The sequence below is a fragment of the Sorex araneus genome, chromosome 5 (assembly GCF_027595985.1).
Source record: "Sorex araneus isolate mSorAra2 chromosome 5, mSorAra2.pri, whole genome shotgun sequence".
NCBI classification, from domain to species: Eukaryota; Metazoa; Chordata; class Mammalia; order Eulipotyphla; family Soricidae; genus Sorex; species Sorex araneus.
This window is the reverse complement of record NC_073306.1, coordinates 80,399,828-80,420,272: the sequence shown is the minus strand read 5'-3', so window position 1 is coordinate 80,420,272 and position 20,445 is coordinate 80,399,828. Positions and strand designations below refer to the sequence as shown.

The window sequence follows — 20,445 nt, the reverse complement described above, 5'->3', positions numbered from 1 at the left end:
GGGGGCTGGAACAACAGCACAGCGGGTAGGGCATTTACCTTGCACACGGCAGACCCGAGTTTGATTCCCAGCATCCCATATGGTCCCCTGAGCACCGCCAGGGGTAATTCCTGAGTGCAGAATCAGGAGTAACCCTTGAGAATCGCCAGGTGTGACCCAAAGAGCTATAAATATATATATATATGCAAATATATATGCAAATATATATATATGCAAACAAATATGAATTTGTTTGGGGCTGGAGAGATAGTACAGGAGTTAAGGCACTTTTGCATGTGACTAACTGTGGTTCCATCCCTTGCATTACATGGTTCCTTAAGCAGCACCAACAGTGATCCTTAAGCTCAATAGCCAATCATAAGCCCAGAGCACCACCAATATGGCCCCCAAACAAACAATAAATAAAATATTAAATTTGGTGATTCATTGGTGCGTATGGTCATAATGTTAAGGTAGTAACTTACTCTTTTTAGAGATACAAATTCATTACCTGTTGTGATCTGACAGTAGCATTAAGACACAGCTGTAGAAGTTGTTTGCTTTATGTTCATCAATTATGTTTGCCTGCACAGAGAATTTTACTAAAGATATTAGTTGCAGACATTCAAGAAAATCTGTAGACCGAGGGATGGTATATATGGGATTGGGGAGTGGGCGGCTTGTAAGAAAGAGAGGTGCCATTTGCTACAGAATGATGGGATGGAGCCCAGGTAAGCCATGTGCAAGGCAGGCTCCCCACTATATTATCTCTCTGGGCCCAAGAAAGTAGTTTTCTTAAACAAAAGCAAATATTTTATTTCTGTGGCTGGAATTAATCTCAGATATAAAAATATTTGCCAAATGGAGAAACAATTGGTTCTATTTATATGTTTTGCCGACCATGAAATTGACATCACTCCCCACCCCTCTGAGAAGTTCCTTTCACCTCATAGATCAAAGTTAAAAAAGTGGATTGTTTTCACTGACACAATACATAACTGTTAAGATCGGGGATTTAATATGAAATCAGTAAAGTATTCTAATGCACAGGAAAAGTTTATCCTTATTTTATGTTTTTTATTCTCATTTCCTTTCCTCATACTTTACAAAAAATATTTTTATAAAGGATTCAGATGTGGGTTTTGTGTAAAGTGTTATTGTTGATAGTTATTGTTGATAAATAACAATGTATCAGATGTGATGTTGGAAATTTACCTTACTTTCCAAAGCATCTTAAGCTTTTGAATTAAGTTTGTTGCTCAAGATGAATTGTAAACTGAAGAAGTCTTGAAACTTTATCATCTCCTTTATCTTTTCAGAAAAACAAAATAGTATGTTATAAATACAGTGTATTTTGTTGGAATCTTGGTTTCTTGCTCTTTTTCAATTTTATTTTTGATTTTCGACCAGAACCTGTGGTCCTCAAGGGCTATTCCCAGCACAGCACTTGGAGGTCACTCCTGGTAGAACTTAAGGGACCATGTAGTGCCAGAGATCAGCTTCAGGGCTCCTGCATGCCTAGCGTGTGGTCCAATCCTTTGAGATTTATGGCCTAGAATTTTTATTTCACCTTCAGATTTAACCAGTCATTGCTTATACTTTCTGGCAGGATTATAAAGTAAATATAAACTTGCAATATAAGATGCAGAGTAACTTACGGTGTATTCTTTGTTTCCCCTCCTTCTAGCAATTTTCCATGGCCTGGACACCCTGACCGTGATGGGTATTGCATTTGCAGCATTTGTGATTGGAGCCCTCCTTACAGGGGCCTTGTGGTACATCTACTCACACACAGGTAATCTTATATGTCTACTGATTGGTGCACCTGTGTGTACCTACCCACACAGCAGTCATTAATGCATGTGTGAAATAGTATATGAAAGACAAAGTCCATCCAGTTATTTTTACATGTTATATTTGGTGTAAATTGAGTTTTACAAAAAAATATTTTTAATAGTGTTAGAAAAGACATGTTTAAATTTAAACTATGTTTATATGTGCAGTTGAAAGGTTGGTGAAGTTCAACATCTGAGAAAGCTATTTTGTGCTTTGGGTTTTGTTAAAGAAAGTTGATACAGGCAAATGAAGAACATAAACTGTCCTCCCAAAGCTAAAGACTTCACAATAGATATATAAATGGGAAGCAAGTAAAAAGGGAAGCCAAGATTTTATGACCACATCAGCCAACTACTGCTCACCGTCCACAAGAGTCCTTCATTGGTAGCTCAAGCCAGAATATCTCCACTTTTTCAAACCCATGCCACAAACTCTTTACTAAGTGAATAATTCTCTTCTCTTTCTATGAAGTTACTAAAATTTTTGGAACAGATTTTCATAAATTGAAAACAACATTGATGAAACAAAACACCCGTTTTTCTTTTTGCTGTTTGTTTTGGGGCTTCACCCTGTGGTGTTCAGGGCTTATTCTCAGTGCTGTGCTTAGGTATCACTCCTGGAACTGCACAGGGAACCATGTGGGACATGGGGGATGGTCTATGTGTAAGGCTCTGTGATCAGGAATCACTCCTGGCAGGGTTCCAGGGATCATATGGGGTGCCGGAGATGGTACTCTGGTGGGCCACATGCTAGATTAGCCCATTACTCACTGTACTATCTCTCCAGTCCCCTTGATGGCTCACATGATTATGTAGTTCAAGAGCTGTTGGCATCTTAATACTATACATTGGGAATTACCAAAGTGCCGCAGGTGCCTTTGTAGTCTTGGGGATTTTTGTAAGGCCGAGCACCCACACACACTTATTCACCGCACTAAACTGTGACTGCCCTGGTCTTGGTCTTGGTCTTGATCTTGGTCACCTTCCAACCCTCTCAGTTCATCCTGGGCCCAGTCAGGTCCAGAAATCAGGCTGAACCCAGAAGGCCCAAATGACAGCCACTCTTGGAAACCCCTCACCCCACTGAATTTCTGATAATCCTAGATTCTTGTTCTCAGCCATGCTCACAAACCTGATAGAAAAGTTGAGGGTTTTTTTTTAATTTTTAATTTTTTTTGTTGATTCACCATAAGTAGGGCATTACAAAGCTGTTCATGATTGTGTTTCAGTCATACAATGTACGAACACCCATCCCTCCACTAGTGTAATTTCACAGCACCAGCGTCCCAAGTTTCCCTCCCACCCCTTCAAGTCACCCCCAACCCCCACCTGCCTCTATGGCAGGCATTTCTCTTCTCTCACTCTCCTCTTTCTCTCTCTCATTTTAGGTATTATGGTTTGAAATACAGACACTGAAAATTATCATGTATATCCCTTTGCCTACTTTCAACACTCAGTTCTTGTCTGGAGTGATCATTTTCAACTAATAATGTCATAATGAACTGTCCTCTACCTTAACTATCCTCCATTCCCCCACACCTTTGTGGTAATTCCCAACCATCAACCAGTCCTCCTGGCCCATTTTCCTTGGCATTGAATATTAGTTTCACACTGTTTTATTTTTATATCCCACAAATAAATGCATTCATTCTATATCTGTCCTTCTCCTTCTGACTCACTTCATTCAGCATGACATTCTCTAAATCCATCCATCTATAGGCAAATCTCATGACCTCATTTTCCCTAATAGCTGTGTAGTATTCCAATGTGTAGATATACCATAGTTTCTTTATCCATTCATCTGTTCTTGGACACTCGGGTTGTTGCCAGATTCTGGCTATTGTGAATAGTGCTGCAATGAACATAGAAGTGCAGATAGTGTTTCTGCTGCGCGTTTTTGGACCTCAGAGTATATTCCAAGAAGTGGTATTGCTGGATCAAATGGGAGCTCAATTTCTAGTTTTATGAGGAATGTCCATATTGTTTTCCAAAAAGGCTGGACCAATTGGCATTTCCCACCAGTTATGAATGAGGGTCCCTTTCTTCTAGCTTCCATGACAACACTGGTTATTCTTGTTCATTTAGATGTGTACCAGTCTCTTTGGTGTGAAATGATATCTCATTGTTATTTTGATTTGCATCTACTTTATGATTAGTGATGTAGAGCATTTTTTCATGTGCCTTTTGGTTATTTGAATTTTTTCTTTGAGGGAGTTTCTTCTTTGAGGAAGTTTAAGGAAGCTGAGTTTTAAAGCAAAGTGGAGTCAAGTGTTATTGCTAGTAGAATTCTATTGCTAGTAGAATTATTTCCATAATAACATAATTTATAGAAAAAAGTACTTTATTTTTTTTTAAAGCTGAGTTTTAAAGCAAAGTGGAGTCAAGTGTTATTGCTAGAGCCTGACTGTGGTTCTCCCCTTCTCTCTCAAAAACTAGAGACTTTAAAGTTCTTTTCTGGGGCTGGAGTGATAGCACAGCCGGTAGGGCATTTGCCTTGCACACAGCCAACCCAGGTTCAATTCCCAGCATCCCATATGGTCCCCCGAGCACTGCCAGGAGTAATTCCTGAGTGCATGAGCCAGGAGTAACCCCTGTACATCGCCGGGTGTGATCCAAAAACCAAAAAAAAAAAATCAAGTACTTTTTTCTATAAATTATGTTATTATGGAAATAAAATTGTAAGTAGGTAAGTAAAAAAGTTTTTAGTCCCTATTTGTGATGGATTCCAACAGAAAAATTGTACTCATTTAGAAACTAAAAATTAGCGTATAGACATTGTCATTGGGCTGTAAACATATAGTATCACAGATAATACTATGACAAAATCACTGTTTAGTAAAATCTGTAGCCTCTGGTTCATTTTTAAAGGAGTAGCAGAGTCATACAAACATGAAAAAGGCTCACAGGTAGTTTCTAGTTGACAACTCAGTCAGTTTTATCTGGGTCAGCTGACAGCAAGTTTAGACAAAAAGATCATAATGCAGTAGTCAGTGGTGAGAGGTTGGCATACAACTGCCAACTGAGTTCATTCAATTTTTTAATTTAATTTATTTTAATTTTTAATTAAATTTAATATTCCAACATCAGTCTCACTACCATTACACTTTCCCATCACCACATTTCAAATTTTTCCACCCCAACCCCCAAAGCCTGCCCCCAAAGCAAGACTTAAAAATTTATTTTGTATTGCTTGTTATGAATAATCTGCTAAAAATGTTTTAGAAAGGTTTCCTTAGAGTATGAAGATTGTTGTATTTCACCCAGAACCCAAACCATTAAGCCCTTGGCATGGTACGTGGGTGGTATAAAGTATGAGATGTTACACAGCCACATTTCCAGCCCACATGCTCCAGGAATTCTAAAATTTTAAATTCTGTGATGCAGATGAGGTTAATGCAATTTTTTGAAAAGCCGGTTGTGACTTAGGGGTCCAGAGGCATCTCTGTGGCATGTTACTCATGTTGCTCTCTTCTGAGAGATTTGTTTCTGAAACTCTAGATCATGGCCATTCATGAGTTTATATGACGCCAGAGGTAGTTCATGGGTGTAACTGCCAGACTGCCAGAAGCACAGGAAGATCGGGGGAGGTCGCCCATTCCTCCTGACTCTGTGCAAGCCTAGAGATTTTGGTCACTACTCCTGCATACCTGGGTTTTTCAGCAGATTCACTCATGGATGAGGCTCATCAAGCCTGTGGAAGTTGGCCATGAGCATGGCAGCAATTGAGTTCTGGAGGTTTTCGGCCTCTGGTGCTCTATTGGAGTGGGTGAGGTTTGCCCCAGATAAGACAGCCTGGCATGGGGTCTGGAGGTATCGCTGTGGCATGTCGCTCATTCTGCTCTCTTCTGAGAGATTTATTTATGGGTCTCCTCAGTCCATTCAATTTTCACAGTAATCTAAAGTGTGTAGCTTAGACCTGACATGGCATATTTGGGGTTAAGGCAGCATCTGCCTCTATATCAGAAAAATCTTTAATCTGAATGACTTCCCTTTGATGATGCTTTCTATTCCGTCTGTAGAACAGAGCACAAAACTAAATCACATGTTTGAATTGTAGATTTATATTTACGTATGTGGAATATATGTTAGTCTCAAAAAGCTGGGTTTCCATTTTATCATATGACAGCTCTGGACACAATATGGGAGACTTCCTTAAGGCTTTGATAGCTCTGAACACCTCCATCCCTAAAACCCACATTCTCAACTAAGATGGGGCAATTGGGATGGAAATGTGTGGAATGGAACCATAGACATCCTTTGCTCCTGGTGGCCTAGCTAGTTGAAACTCTTCTAAGGTTCACTGAAGATCCCTAAAGTCATACACAATATTGTATACAGGGTTATTTGGTTTTGTTATGCTTGAGTTTTTGGTCTGGGGGGAGGAGGGGTTGAGAGGAGCAGTACTAATAATTTTTACCAATACTTAAAAGTTTATCTCAGCATAGATTAAGGGGAAAAGTAGTTCAAGAAGACTAAGTAAAATATGAGTGTCTTACTACCTCACTCCCTTTTCTTGCTTTTCAGACATTGTTTCACTCTTCATTGAATCTTTCAGATAAAGTCATGTCCCTTCTTGGTTTAAAAAATAGACAAAATATCAGTGTTTTTTCATATCTGAAAATATATTAATTTTTAAAATGTATTTGTGGTACTAGGGACTGAATGTAGTACCTCATATATTAAAAGTAAATATCACTGAGCTGTGTACCTCAGCCAATATCCTCAGTTTATAAACACTTAGAAGATTGTTTGGCAAGGCATAAAATTTCATATTACACTAATTTTCCTTTTAATTTTGAATGCACTTTTCATTATCTTCTAGCTCTGAAGCTTGCTTTGACATTCAGATTTGTGACTTTTTTTTTAAATAAATTTATTTATTTTTAATTAATGAATCACCATGAGGGTACAGTTACGGATTTATACACATCTGTGCTTATGCTTCCCCCATACAAAGTTCGGGAACCCATCCCTTCACCAGTGCCCATATTCAGATTTGTGACTTTTTTTTTCTCAAATAACATTTACACTGATAGTCCTTAACTTAGATGTATTGTACATTATGCTAGACGCTGAATCCTTCAGTCTAGAAACTCACAATCATAAGTGCTGGAAACTCCTTTTGTTAATGTTTCTTATACATGCTTTCCTTTCACACTATGAATAATTTTTGGGAAAACTGAACCTCTGGAATGATCCTCTAATTTCCCTTTTGCTTCAGATTTTCATATATATATATATATATATTTTAGCTTATGTTTATCTTTCATTTCCACTAAATTTGTGGCATGGGGGCTTTGGGCCACACCCAATGGTGCTCGGAGCTTATTCATGGCTCTGTACTAAGGTTCACTTCTGGCAAGACTTGGGGACCATCTGGGATGCCAGGGATCAAACCTGAGTTGGTTGCATCTGTTAGTTTCCACTTAATTTTTAATACTGCCTTCAGTTTTTTAATTCCAAGAAAAATTTTCTGTGAATTAAAAAGTCTATTCTGTCTCAAGGATGCAATATCTCACCTGTGCGTGAATATGGAGCTAATTCAGATTAAGGTTAATAGTGGATTAAATTAGAACTATTAAACAAAATTAGTATAATTTTAATATAGAATAATTAATGTGGGTTTGTTTAAGAATAGTTTGGGGACTTCTGGTATAAATATAAATATAAATATATATAAATATATAAATATGAGGAACAAGAATTAATATAATTAATATAATTATATTAAAATTATATAATTATTTATTATTGCATTATTAATATAATTAATATAATATAATATAATATAATTAATATTTATATTTATAAATATAAATATAAATCACTTCATTTATACTGGTAAAGAAACTTCTAAGATCGACGTGTTTCCTACAGAACAGATTTTTCTGTTTCCTTCCTGACGTAGTTCTGTCAGCATTTTGCAGGAGTACAGCGTTCAGCAGCATATAGGTTCATTTGCTCTCTCTCCTTTTTTTCATTTCAGTTCTCTGCCCTCAGCTGCCCCTAGTGTTGCTGGTTCCTGAACTATCATTTTCATCCTCTTTCTAGAGTAAACTTCCTGTCTTCTGATGAGGAAGGGCAGGGTCCTAGCCCATGAAGTCAGGAAGGGAAGTTAGAAAAATCTTACTGTCCCTTATATAGAAATTCTGCCAACTCCATTTCTTGAGTCCATGTCCATCCTCTCTTCCAGAGGCCTGATCATATACAAGTCCTGAGTTTTTGAGAGCTCTGAGTCAATTGTTCTCAGTGTTGGCTTTGACTGTAGGTCTCTTGCATCTTGTCAGCCTACTCACATATTTCCTCACCCGTTTCCAATTTTTCATGCTCCTATCTCTACTCCTGGTCTTTGTTTCTTATAGATTAATTTTTTAAAAAAATTAAATCACCATAAGATACACAGTTACAAAGTTGTTCTTGTTGGAATATACAATATTCCAACACCATCCCTTCACCCACCACCATTGCTCCCAGTTTCCCTCCTTTCACCCCTCAATATCTACATTGGAGTCAGGGTCATCCATAAGTGGTAAAGCATTCAAGTGTCTTGAATATGAAATGGCCTGGGTTTCAGTGACTGATTTCACATGGCCTCTGAGTACTACTAGATGTAGCCTTCAAACAATTTTTTAAAGTAAAAATCTCTGAATTTATCATTTTGGTGAAATTATTTCAAGGCCTATGTATAAGTTGTTATACCAGTGAATGTCTTTGTTTCTTGATATTCTAAAATTGTAACTATTTATAATTTAATTATGAATTCCTATAAAGAGAATGAATTAGACTACTTTAGAGGTCCTTTTTTCAAAAAATTTTCCTCCCTATTCTCCAAGCTGAAATATGAAACACTACAGAATGATAAGCTTGATATTATTATGATCTCTCTGATTTCACCTGGCCTTTATGACCCCTGAACAGGATACACCAACAGGCTGGCGATAATAATAAAAGCAAGAAGGAAAAGGTCAGGGAGGCCTCTCTCGACACATATCAGAGTGCCCTTGAGGTGGGTTCTCATCAGAAATTAGACTTGGAAATCAGATTCGTTGAGTGGCTAATCTGGTTACCCTCATGAGCTAGGTGTGCTGACTGTATTTCCCTTTAGTATGCATAGACAAGCGCCCAGTCTCACAAGGTTACTGAAGGTTAGAATGCTTAGCCAAAAAATACCTTGCCAAAAGCTTTCTGAATTGAAAAGTCTTACAAAAATGTACATTATTTATTGTTGCTCAGATGTGTTGTCAGGAAAAAGCCTTAAACATGGTAAAAAACACTATTTTTTTATTTTTTTCAGCATTTATTTTACAATAAAATAATAAGATGAAATTTCAGTTAGGCATACTTTCCCAGTCAGTCCAGTTATATTCAGAAACCCCCAGTTTAATACACCATGCACCTTCTAAGATAAAGTCATTTACCCAGATCCTTAGAGCTTTTGATTGGGAAAATCTGTGTTTATCAAGTGTTTTGGGTTCCTTCAAATTTTCCCAAGCCTAGTCCAGATGAAAAGAGAAGCAGCAAGAAGATTGGCTAAGATCCCAGGGATCTGAAATATGCAGTTAGAATAGTCAGAAACCTAGTATCAAAGTTGAGAAAGCAGAATTCACTCTTATCACTCTAATGCTTATGTCAGGTTAATAGTAAATTAGTCAGAGAAAATCAAAGTGCAGGTACTGACAGGTTTACCACACTGCCATAATATAAAAAGAAAGTGATGGGTAGTGAATTTGAAAGATTTTAATTATGGACTTGAAGCATTTCTTTTTTTCCCCTCAAATTGATAATGCTTAACCTACTCTTTTGAGTAGTAAAACCTGTGGAAGGAAGGTGTTTTAACTTGGAGAACAGGAAGAAACAATTTTTGAAAATGATAAAAAGCATTTGAAAATGTCTTTAAAGTCTAACTCATTCTCTACCAAATTAGCTTGTGATTTAATTACATTCTCAAGGAATATCAAGAAACCAAAATATTAATTGGTATAAAATTGCATAAACATAAAGGGAAATATTTTTGTTTTCTTTCCAGCATCAAGTAATTATAAAATTATCTCCAGACGTATGGTTTTCAGTTCAGTGCTTATTATATATTTCCCAAAAAGGTGATTTCATAAGTCTCCATAAATTTAATAAATTCTTTCATAACCAATTCTTATAATTAGCAAGTTCTTTTCTGTGTAATGTAAATCCCTTAGTGCTGCCATTAAAATTCATTTCCTCATGTTATTAGTCCCTCAAGGGAATCAGAACAGCTCTCCATTCCTTTCTGTAATAATCCTCTGTGGATAATGTTTTCAAAGAGTCTCCTTTGAGCTAAATAACCAAGATTCTTCTCATCTTTCTTTAAAATTCTGTTATTTTCACATAGAGCTTCTCCACTTATGTCTTTCTAAGATTGCTCTTCCTTTGGGCCTGCTGTGCTGAAAGGCTTAAGAGATAAGAGCCCAGTTGTAAAGTGGATCACCAAATAGGCGGCAAGGAATCTGATCTGGATAGCTCCATAGCAAGCTAAAGAATTAAGTAGGTTTTTCTTAAGAAATACTTATTTTTTCTGAAGCCAGAGAGATATTATAGCAGGTGTAGCGCCTTGTACCTGCCGACCCAGGTTTGATCCCATATGGTCCCCTGAGTGATTCCTGAGAGCAGAGCCAGAAGTAAGCTCTGAGCATCACTGGGTGTCACCAACAAACGAACAAAAGATATATATTTTTGTTCTTTTTAAAAGCATCTCTAGCAATATCTAGGCTCAATGATAGGTACTTTGTGTCTTAGTGGAGTTCATACACTCTGCTCCAGAGTACCCCAAGCACCAAATATCTCTTCCATGACACTCTCCCTCCAGATTTACTTCCTTCATGTTTGGAATTTTATTTATCTTTCTTAAAATTTAGAATTTTAGGAGTGAATTGTAGAAACTGAGCATATTTATTTGGATACCTAAATTTGATATTTAGGAGCAACCAGCCACCTTTGAACGTCATACATTAAGTGGGGGGACTTACTCCACGTGTTCTGAGATCCCCTGTCCCATCTTGTCCAGATGTAGTCAGTTGTATTGTCACCCAAGGACAAAGTCTGTGCTCCAAGAAATCAGATATCACTTTGACAGATGGCAAGTGAACTAAAAGATCCCTCTCAGAAAACCTAGTGGTCTTTATTGGGTTGTTTATCTGGGGTCCTTATTTTTGTTTGTTTTGGGGACACACCTGGCAGTGCTCTGGACTTACTCCTGACTCTGTGCTCAGAAATAACTCCTGGCAGTGCTCAGGGCACTATATGGGGTGCTGGGTATCTAACCCAGGTGCAACCTCAATATCCACCAAATCATTTCTCTGGCACCAATACATCTTACTTTCTTGTGATAAATTTTACTGTAGTGCTACTAGCATCTGACATTTAGAAAACTGTTTTTGCAAATTTCTCAGAAAGTAATCAACTTGGTTATATTGCAAAATCTTCAGTATTATATAGCAAAATAGTCACAGAGGTAGAAGGGAGTGTGTAAATGATACTTTTGACATTTCCAAGAAGATTTTCAGATAAGGGTTACTGGCTCCAAATCCCTAAACCATTAGTTTAAGTGGACTTGTTGATCTTAGTGAAATGCAGTCTTGGGGTAAGGGGACTGCTTTGTTTTGTTTTGTGTGGGGTTTCATTTTAGATAATATTCTGCATTAATAGCATCAGAGTTTCCAGAACTCTGCAACTTGAAAGAACTTTTTAATGGACACTGATTAAAATAAACTGACACAGCAACAAATTATATTTGGCAAATAGACATCGGAAAGCAAATATTCAGACTTCCTGGGCAGGGGATAGTACTGGCATCTTTCCTAAATGTGAATAAGCAAGCACATGTCCAACTCAGGATGAGACCCAGTCCCTGCAATAGATGAGGCAATGCCCACTCTTTCTTGGGCTGAACACCTAAGGTCGAGGTAAGATTGAAAAGAAAGAGGAGCACTGACCTACTATTTTAATAGATCCTCATGTAAGTGGGAAGAAGATTATTTTATTTTTCGAAAAGACATTTTTAAAGCGTGCTTCCTGTTCAATTACAATAGTCATTCTAACTGATGACATGAGGTTCAGTTTAGTCGTGGATCACCATATGAGTTGTAAGGAGGCTAAATTTTGTTGTTGTTTTGTTTGGGAGCCACATCCAGTGGTACTCGGGGCTTATGTCCAACTCTGTGCTCAGGGAACACTCATAGTAGGCCACAAGGAACCATATGGGTGCTGGGGATTGAAACGGGTCAACTCTGTGCAAGGCAAGTGTCTTACTCACGGGAATATCTGGCTCTGGATTAAAAAAAAAAAGTCATGATACTCAGGTTTTGTTGCAAGTTTCCTCTATCTCTTTGTCCCTTTCACATCAAAATAGCTAAGATTCACTTTCCTCTTAGAACTCAAGCTTGGCTCTGGGGAAGGTGGGTTTTTGGCAGTCTTCTGTACCGTTAATGACAGACACACATCCTCAGAGCCAGTGCTGGGAAAGGTCCAAAATAGAGATTTCCCCAAAAAAAGAAAAGTGAAACTACAATGTTTCCAAGTCTCACAGGAATATTGACCCTTCATCTATCCCCCTCCATCCCACCAATCCCAGGAGAAAAATTAATATGAGGAAATACAGGCAATGCCAAATACTGTAACAAGCAGAGAGATGCCCTGGAGTGGATATAGAACTTCACTGCAGCTCTGTGGGTTCGGTTCATAAAATTGTGACAGAGAAAGTTGTAACCAGACCCAAGAGTTCTGCATCTTGCAGGACTGTTTTCTAGCAGAGGCTTTTGAGGGGCCCCAGAAAGGGAACGGGGTCGGGGGAGGCATGGTCCTGTACTGAGGCTGTTCTTAGAGGGCAGAGCTTTTGCTCTGTTTTGTTTTAATGAAGCAGCTGGAGGGAGGGCTGCTTATCTGGGCTCTAAGCTGTGTGTTTCAGCAAGACAGGAAGGAGGCAGCTCGTCCAGAAACAGACCTGGCCCTCTGGGGCTTCCCGATTGGCCATTCTCATAAACTGGTCAGAAGTTTATGAAGTTTATGCCCTGGTTTTTCAAAGAAAACGCAGTGTTTGTCATCCGAGAGGCTTGATCACTTTTCCCTCCCTACAGCCATTTTTGTTTTGTTCTAAGGGCTATCCTGAGGCCCTTTTCTTGAAGAAAAGACAACTCTCAAGCTTTTTTGCAGTGCTAAATGCAAACCATGTGTGTGACCCTGGGTTTCCTCCCTCCTGGAACTCTGCATATTTGGCATGAGGAATGGGTTTAACTGAAATGCAGTGGGGAATGCAATGAAAAGTGGAATTCTTAATGTTTTAGGAGCAACTTATACATTGTACCTGGCAGGGAACACCTGGGTTGGAGGCCCAGAGGACTGTTCCCAGGCCACCATAGTCCCCACATGTGAGCCGCTATCCCACATCCCACCCCAGCAATCCTCCAGAGCAATCTCCCCCTATTTCTGCAGTGTCCTTGGAGCTGGAGCTCGGGCAAGGGCTCAGCTTCACTGCCATTTTGAGCAAGTACCTTCCGGAGAAGAACTAGAACTCATCACTGTTCACTGAGTGCCCTTTAAAGGTTGCTCCCCCTTGCTGGAGCGATAGCACAGCGGGTAGGGCGTTTGTCTTGTATGTGGCCAACCCGGGTTCAATTCCCAGCATCCCATATGGTCCGTGAGCATCGCCGGGGGTAATTCCTGAGTGCAGAGCCAGGAGTAACCCCTGTGCATTGCCAGGTGTGACCCCAAAATGAAAATAAAATAAAATGAAATAAAATAAAGGTTGCTCCCTCCAAACCCTGCAGCACTGAGTGAGGGGTGACCACTGTGACACCCGAATCCAGTGCTGCCTGGCTGTACTGGTTTCTTCAAAGATTCTAGGACCGTAGGGCTTCATGTCACCCCTCAGGCGCCTTCCCCACTCTACCTTGCCAAGCTTCAGACCAGTTCTTTTCCCATCCCCTCTTGCAGTTCGTTTCCCACCCCAACAAATGGAACTGCCTTCTGGTGGGAGGCCCTCAGTGCCCTAGGGTCTCCTGCCTATGGTGCACCGATACTTCTGCAAAGCAGCAAAATTGGGGCAGGGACTGGGGGCATATTCTCTTCAGGAATGAGCCAAGGAAACATGACTCTCCCTTTGTCCCTTTCTTACCTATAGGGGAGACAGCCAGGAGACAGCAGGTGCCCACGTCCCCGCCGGCCTCGGAGAACAGCAGCGCAGCACACAGTATCGGCAGCACGCAGAGCACGCCCTGCTCCAGCAGCAGCACGGCCTAGCCCGCCGGCCCAGGCCGAAGGCAGGACCTCCCGGCCGCCAGCGTCCGTTCGTTCAGACTCGGAAGACTTGATTGTGGTTCCCTTGTAAAGAGAGATGAGTTTCAGTACAAAGATCACCTGTTGTATTCGTCACCCCCACCCCCACCCCTGCTCCAGGGCTGATATATTGGTGACCCTGGACATGAGTAACACTCTAGAATTCATGTGTGAAAGCTGAGGTGGTGGCCTTCTTCACCAGCCCCTTCTGGGCTTGGGGGTTTTCAATGTGAAACACATGCCAGTTTTTAAAAATGCTGCTTTGTCCAGGTAAGAACATCCATGATTGGAGGTCCTGAGTTTTACCCAGACTCCAGGAGCTGGTAAAAGGGTAAGAGCCAGATAGAACCAGTGAGATGTGGCCAAAGATTCTTTTCTAACTGAACCAAGATGTCAAAACAAAAGATGTGCTCTAAAGTTTCCCCTTATGGAATTTGCACGTTTGTCAGGAGACATCCTTCACATCCGCTCCCACACCTTAAGTGTACATGTGTATTTTGTGTGTGTGTGTGTGTGTGTGTGTGTGTGTGTGTGTGTGTGAGAGAGAGAGAGAGAGAGAGAGAGAGAGAGAGAGAGAGAGAGAAAGTGAAATGCAGGACTTGTTGGGCACTGCCCTCAGGACTGAATCCTGACACACAGCTAGGCAACATTCCTTTCTTGTTCCCTGGGCCAGAACCTTGTTGATGACCTTGTCCGCTTCCTCCTCCCCCTCCACCCTAACAGCACACGGCCTGCAAAACTGTCTTAATGCAAAATTATTTCCTGTCCAGTTAGAGGTGGAAAATGGCCAGAATCTGGGGCTGCAGATTTGAGCTACTTTAAGACATTTTGCCCTGCTAAAGTGGCCTGTCAGTTCGGACAGACTTCATTTGCGAAACTGAGGAGGAATTTGCACAGGACTCTGTGAATGAAAGTGCAAGTTTATAATCCATCATCTGACACATTCGTTTTTCTCAGATGAAGAGGAGTTGGGGGGGGGGGAATCCCATTTGTCCTGTACCTCCAGAGCTGGAATTTATTCTTACATATATTTGGTAGATATTTGTATGTTGATTCAAAACAGGTCAATCCTTTCAATGGACCCTTTCAGGAAAATCAAGCTCTTGGGAGATACAAATGGCAGACCCTGTTTGGTTCCAGTTGGTTATCTGGACAGTATTCCCAGTTCTGCCAAGAAAGTAATGGGATATGGAAAGAGGCACTTCGTTGGGTTTCTGTAGCTCTCTTGCCTTAAATATATCCCACACTCAAAAAAGCTTTTGAGGTAAATTTCATGAAATGGAATCATATGATGCCACTTTACCAACAAAATAAGCTCAACTGATACCTTTTTGTTAAAAAAAAAAATGCCAGGAGAAAATGTCATTGCCAAGCCATTTACTACTGAGGGCTGCTTCCTTGCCAATAAATAAAAGTTTTTCACAATTCTCCACAAACAGCTCAGCATTTTGTGAGATTAGAATGTACCCAGAATCTTCGTATACAGGTCCCGTTGCCCATAAAGGAAGTTGTGCCTGATTCTTTGTAAATGGAATGTGAAGTAGGAGATGATGACAGAAAAACATCATGACAGACAAGTAGGTGGAGATTGACTGTATTGCCACTCAGTGGATTCTGCAGATGGTCCTAAGGATATCATTTTAATCAGAACAGATTACTTTGAGAGCTAAGATTTCTAGCTATCTACATTGACATACAGGAAACTTTACAGATTCTGCATACAAAGGTAGATGTGAGATTGCAGAGTGTTTTTCCCTTGGCTAATTTTTTTCTAACATAAGGTATCAGAGCTAGATTACGCTACCTGTGTTTGAAAATAATGCGCTTTGCCTAACCTTCAGCAGAATGTATTGTTTAAGCATATTCTATGTATAAAAAAGTTTAAAGATGTCTTCAAAGAAGACTAGAGTCTTTAAGTCACTTATAGCTATATTTTACTACAAAAATTCATGTATAAAGATATATTTAAGTGTTTTTAGATAAATTTAGGTTACTCCATATGAAATGTTTAATTTCAGTTACTGTGAATTCTTTTGATCAGTGCTTTGTCTTTCTTAAAGCCCTTTCCATCTTATTGCAAAGAAAAATAGCTATTAAGAGGTATTTAAAGATCCAGTGCCTAGATGGACAGGGTTAAAACCTTTTGTAATATATTTAAGTGTATATTTTTAAGAGAGATACTACATTGCCAATGATTTTATAAATTAAAAATTTACAAATTTATGGAGACAAACCAAAGTATTTTTTTAAGAGAAGATAAAAAAATTAGTTTTTTGGAAGTTCTTGTCATAAGTCATTATTTAGATCAAGAAATCTGTGTTGTTGAAACCTTATCCCATAGTTGATTGAAAAGTGAATGTCATTAATTGCTGAAGCATTTCTAAAAACAGAACATTTTTAAAGTGTTTTCTTATCTTTGTGTTACAGCATTTCCAATTGCTTCATACTTCACAGTTTCAATACAAAGTACCAGCTTACTTTATAACATATTGTGTAAGATTTTTAAAAAGTAACATATTCCAGTTATACTCTTCTTATCTGCAAAGTTGTTCTTTTGTCTTCAGGCTGCACCCTTAATTCTCAGAATGCATTTTGTTTTGTTTGATGAAAAGCTATTGTTGAAATGTTCCGAACTGCAAGACAGATTATCTGTATAAGATCCTGTAACTCTTCACCATGAGGTGTTTACCAGCTGTTACTCTGTACTTTAAAAGTCAGAATTCTTCTAAACTATTTCTGTAGCATTTTCTGAACAACAACAAGGACTAGTCTTTTCCTTTTCTCCTGAGATTGCAAACCCATTCCCTGTGTGTGCTCTGTGGCGGTTGTGATTGGGAGTGAGTGTGGGGGCGCACCCTGTCCCAATCTTTCTGTACTGTAACTACCTCATAGTTTGAGTGAAGGTTGTACTGCTAGGTGTGTTCACAGAGCACATTGTGTTGGGTATATCTTGTGTGTGATTTATTTTTCCTGTTTGTTTTATCTGGGGGTTGTTTATGACACTGACAGATGTTTTTCTTAAAAGGATTATTATCAGTTTCCAGATACAATGCTTCTCTCTTCTGGTTTTTCCTAAATGAGCCTGATTTTGTTGCTGTTTTTCATTATCTATGAGGGTAAAAAGAGTACCCTTTAAATCCCTGTGGCCAGTTTGAACACCCCTGGTGTACTATTTTCTCTGTTCAATGTGTCTGCAATTTTTTTGAACATGCTTAGATGTATAGTTTTGATAACCACAGTTTTAAGTCCTTTATCTGTGCATAATAAAAAGATATATATCAATTATTCATGCCTTGTGTTTGGTCATTATTAAACTCTCCCCCTCAGGCTATCACAATACATTTTCATGTGTTTTCTCCTAAATCGTCAGCTCCAAATATATTAAACAGGAGGCTGAAAGAATTTAGCTCACTGGAGCAGAGAAAAAGGGCATTCAACCTAAGGAGAGCAAAAGACCCTCTTTCCCTTAGGGACAGACAGACGGTTGAGTAATGTGCTTACCCAGCCAGGAAGGTGGTGCCCGGCACCCGGGAACTGAACCCAAGGAGCTGGCTGTCAATCTGCTCATAAGACATGTCAGGAGACCGAAGGTGGTGTCAACTCTGTGATTCAGTCCTGGGCTTTCTGTCAATTTTCTAGAGGCAAGGAAAGCGTATTTGGGAAGGAAAAATAATGTGTATTCTGCATCGACTACATTTATCCCCTCTCTATTCCCCCATGGTGCTTCCAGATTTCTCTATAAAAATGTCAGAAACAAAGTCATCTTTCATCTGACCAAGCTAGAAACTTGGGAATCTAACTTGACTCCACTTTGTCTCCTCCACCCCCAAATTAAAAACAACACACTTTACTTTTCTTCTGGAGTATCTTCCTCCACACCACTTTGGTTTCCAGACAGAGACCTATTATCTCATAAACCAAAGTCTCACAGCAGCCTAACCATTGAGCTCACTGCACACTTCAGCTAAGAAAACCTAAAGCTACTCAAATAGAATCATTTTCTACCTAAGATGTAAAGTAATTTCCCCATCTGCTTTAGCATAAAGTTCAACCTCCCAAACTTGGTTTGAAGAGAATAAGCTACCTACATTCCCAGATACCTCCCTCACCACCACCCCCCACGTTTTTCCACCCTATCCTTCTCAAGCCTGGATTTTTTTTACCTTCCTCACCTCTTGACCTCAAATTTTGTGTGGTTTATCCCCTACCAAATGAGTTTCTAGTTTATCAAAGATTAGATTAGAGCATTGAATCACTGTATTGCTGTCATCCCATTGTTTATTGTTTTGCTTGAGCGGACACCAGTAACATCTCCATTCGTCCCCAGCCCTGAGATTTTAGCAGCCTCTCCTTACTCGGCCTTCCCAAAGGTGCTGTATTGGAGGCTCTTTCAGGGTCAGTGGAATGAGATCTGTTATTGTTACTGTTTTTTGCATATCGAATATGTTACGGGGAGCTTGCCAGGCTCTGCCATGAGGGCAGGATACTCTTGGTATCTTGCCAGGCTCTCTGAGAGGGACAGAGAATGTATATAAGAGAACACAAGCAAGTATGTTATAACCAATACATGTGTGCTGCTTTAGGTACATCAGTGGGCTAGACTATAAGAGATTCTCGGCTGAGCACTTCCAAAAGCTCTGTTTTATAGTCTCTGGATCTTGGCCTTTGATGGGATTACATGGCGCCAGGGGCAGTTAGTGGGTATGGCTGCCAAGCCACTGGACAATGGGGGATCTGGGTGGAGGAGGCCCAGTCCCAATCCAGCAGGCTTGGAGATATCAGCCCCGGGTCCCGCATACCTGGGTTCCTCTGCCAGCTCCTTCATGGGTGAGGCTCATCCAAGCATGTGGAGAGTGTCCTTGAGCATGGCTGTGGCTGGGTTCTGCAGGTTTTCAGCTGCTGAGGTTCTGCTTGAGGCAGGGAGAGAAACTCAACCCGCCCCTCTCTGAGGGGCCCAGTGAAGACAGCCTGGCTCGGGTGTAGGGGATTCTGTGTCTTTGCTCTCTTCTGGGAGCTTTGCTTTATAGTCTCTGGATCATTGAATATGTGTTTTCAAATCTCACTCATAACTCTACCTTCTCATTTAGGGGTGATGAGATGGTTTTAAACCAAATTCCAGAAAGATATTCAGATAACAGTCCACCTCTCATTGCTCAAAGATCACATGGATGAGTGTGGGTGCCCTCATGGCAGGAACAATGTGGGGGACTGTAGCAGCATCTCTCCCAGAGAGGGTCGATTGCAGATGAGAGATTCAGCCAGCTTTCATTTCCTTGGAGAATATGGGAGAAATTGACAGTCTACCCAGTATTCTGCCATTAACTTCTCCATGTGTCTACTAGAGTATGAACCTAGGCAATCCATAATTGAGCTTCAGAGTCTATTAATTACCTGAAACGCAAAATTTTGCATCAATGTGTCTGGTGTTCGAGATGTTTTTTTAACACCTGAGTTTGTGATTTTATTTTTTAGTTTCATGTGCTAAATGTAAATCCTATGGGAAAAATATTTTTGCACACACATCTGTAGAAAATGAATGCAAATAAAACAGACATGTAGCAATGACAAAGTTCCAATAATCTCCTATTCCTTAGAGGATTATTAGACTGATTTAGGTATGTGTTCCTAGACATTTATTTCCTTATATTTGCATCAACATGAACTTATTGCTGTAATAAACTTATATTTTATTATTAGTGACTTGCTTTTTCATATGGCTTATCTTCCTATCAGGCTATGTAAAATGAAAACAGGTTATCTTTTTATGCCTCTTTCCAGGGCCAAGGTAAAATATGGTCTGTGTAGGAGGTGAAATCAAATTATCTACACTCTTTCTTACCTACTTTCAGTCACTCTCCTGGAAGAAATGGTGATAACAGCCTCCCACACACATTGACCCCCACCCCCTACTCTTTTCTCTTCTCTTTATTGTTACAACAACCAGAAATGACACACTTTTCTTATGGTATTTGCACATACTTAAGTTGTAGTGCTTGTCTGGGTCACACAATTTAACGGCCTTTTTTCTAACTCAAATATATTGCAATGTGTTCAAAAAAAAGGGTTTTACTTTCTTTCAATACTAAAAAATGGGATCATAATATGCATACTCTGAGGCATTCCCTTTTTACTTGCCAAGATACTCTGCTCCATTTAATAACATACATGCAGTTAAAATTTATATTCTTTCATTCTAGTAATTTAAGGCAAAAAAAATCACAAACTGAAAAAATTTATCACATATACTAAAATATCACTCTAAAAACGTATATGACCCAAAAAGATTTGGATGTGAAAGCTTTGAGCAATGCAATGAAGCCTGATATAA

At 39.6% G+C, this 20,445-nt stretch overlaps 1 protein-coding gene across 1 annotated transcript in view; it reads left to right on the top strand.

The window, feature by feature from the left end:
• The window catches only part of TGFBR3 (transforming growth factor beta receptor 3), a 205,338-nt gene extending 187,936 nt beyond the window's left edge, over positions 1 to 17,402 (top strand). The window contains exons 16-17 of the mRNA XM_055138730.1: positions 1,667 to 1,774; positions 13,963 to 17,402. Of these exons, the coding sequence (XP_054994705.1) occupies positions 1,667 to 1,774; positions 13,963 to 14,081 (227 nt within the window). The 3' untranslated portion in view covers positions 14,082 to 17,402. The remainder of the gene's footprint in view (positions 1 to 1,666; positions 1,775 to 13,962) is intronic.
• The last annotated feature ends 3,043 nt before the right edge of the window (positions 17,403 to 20,445 follow it).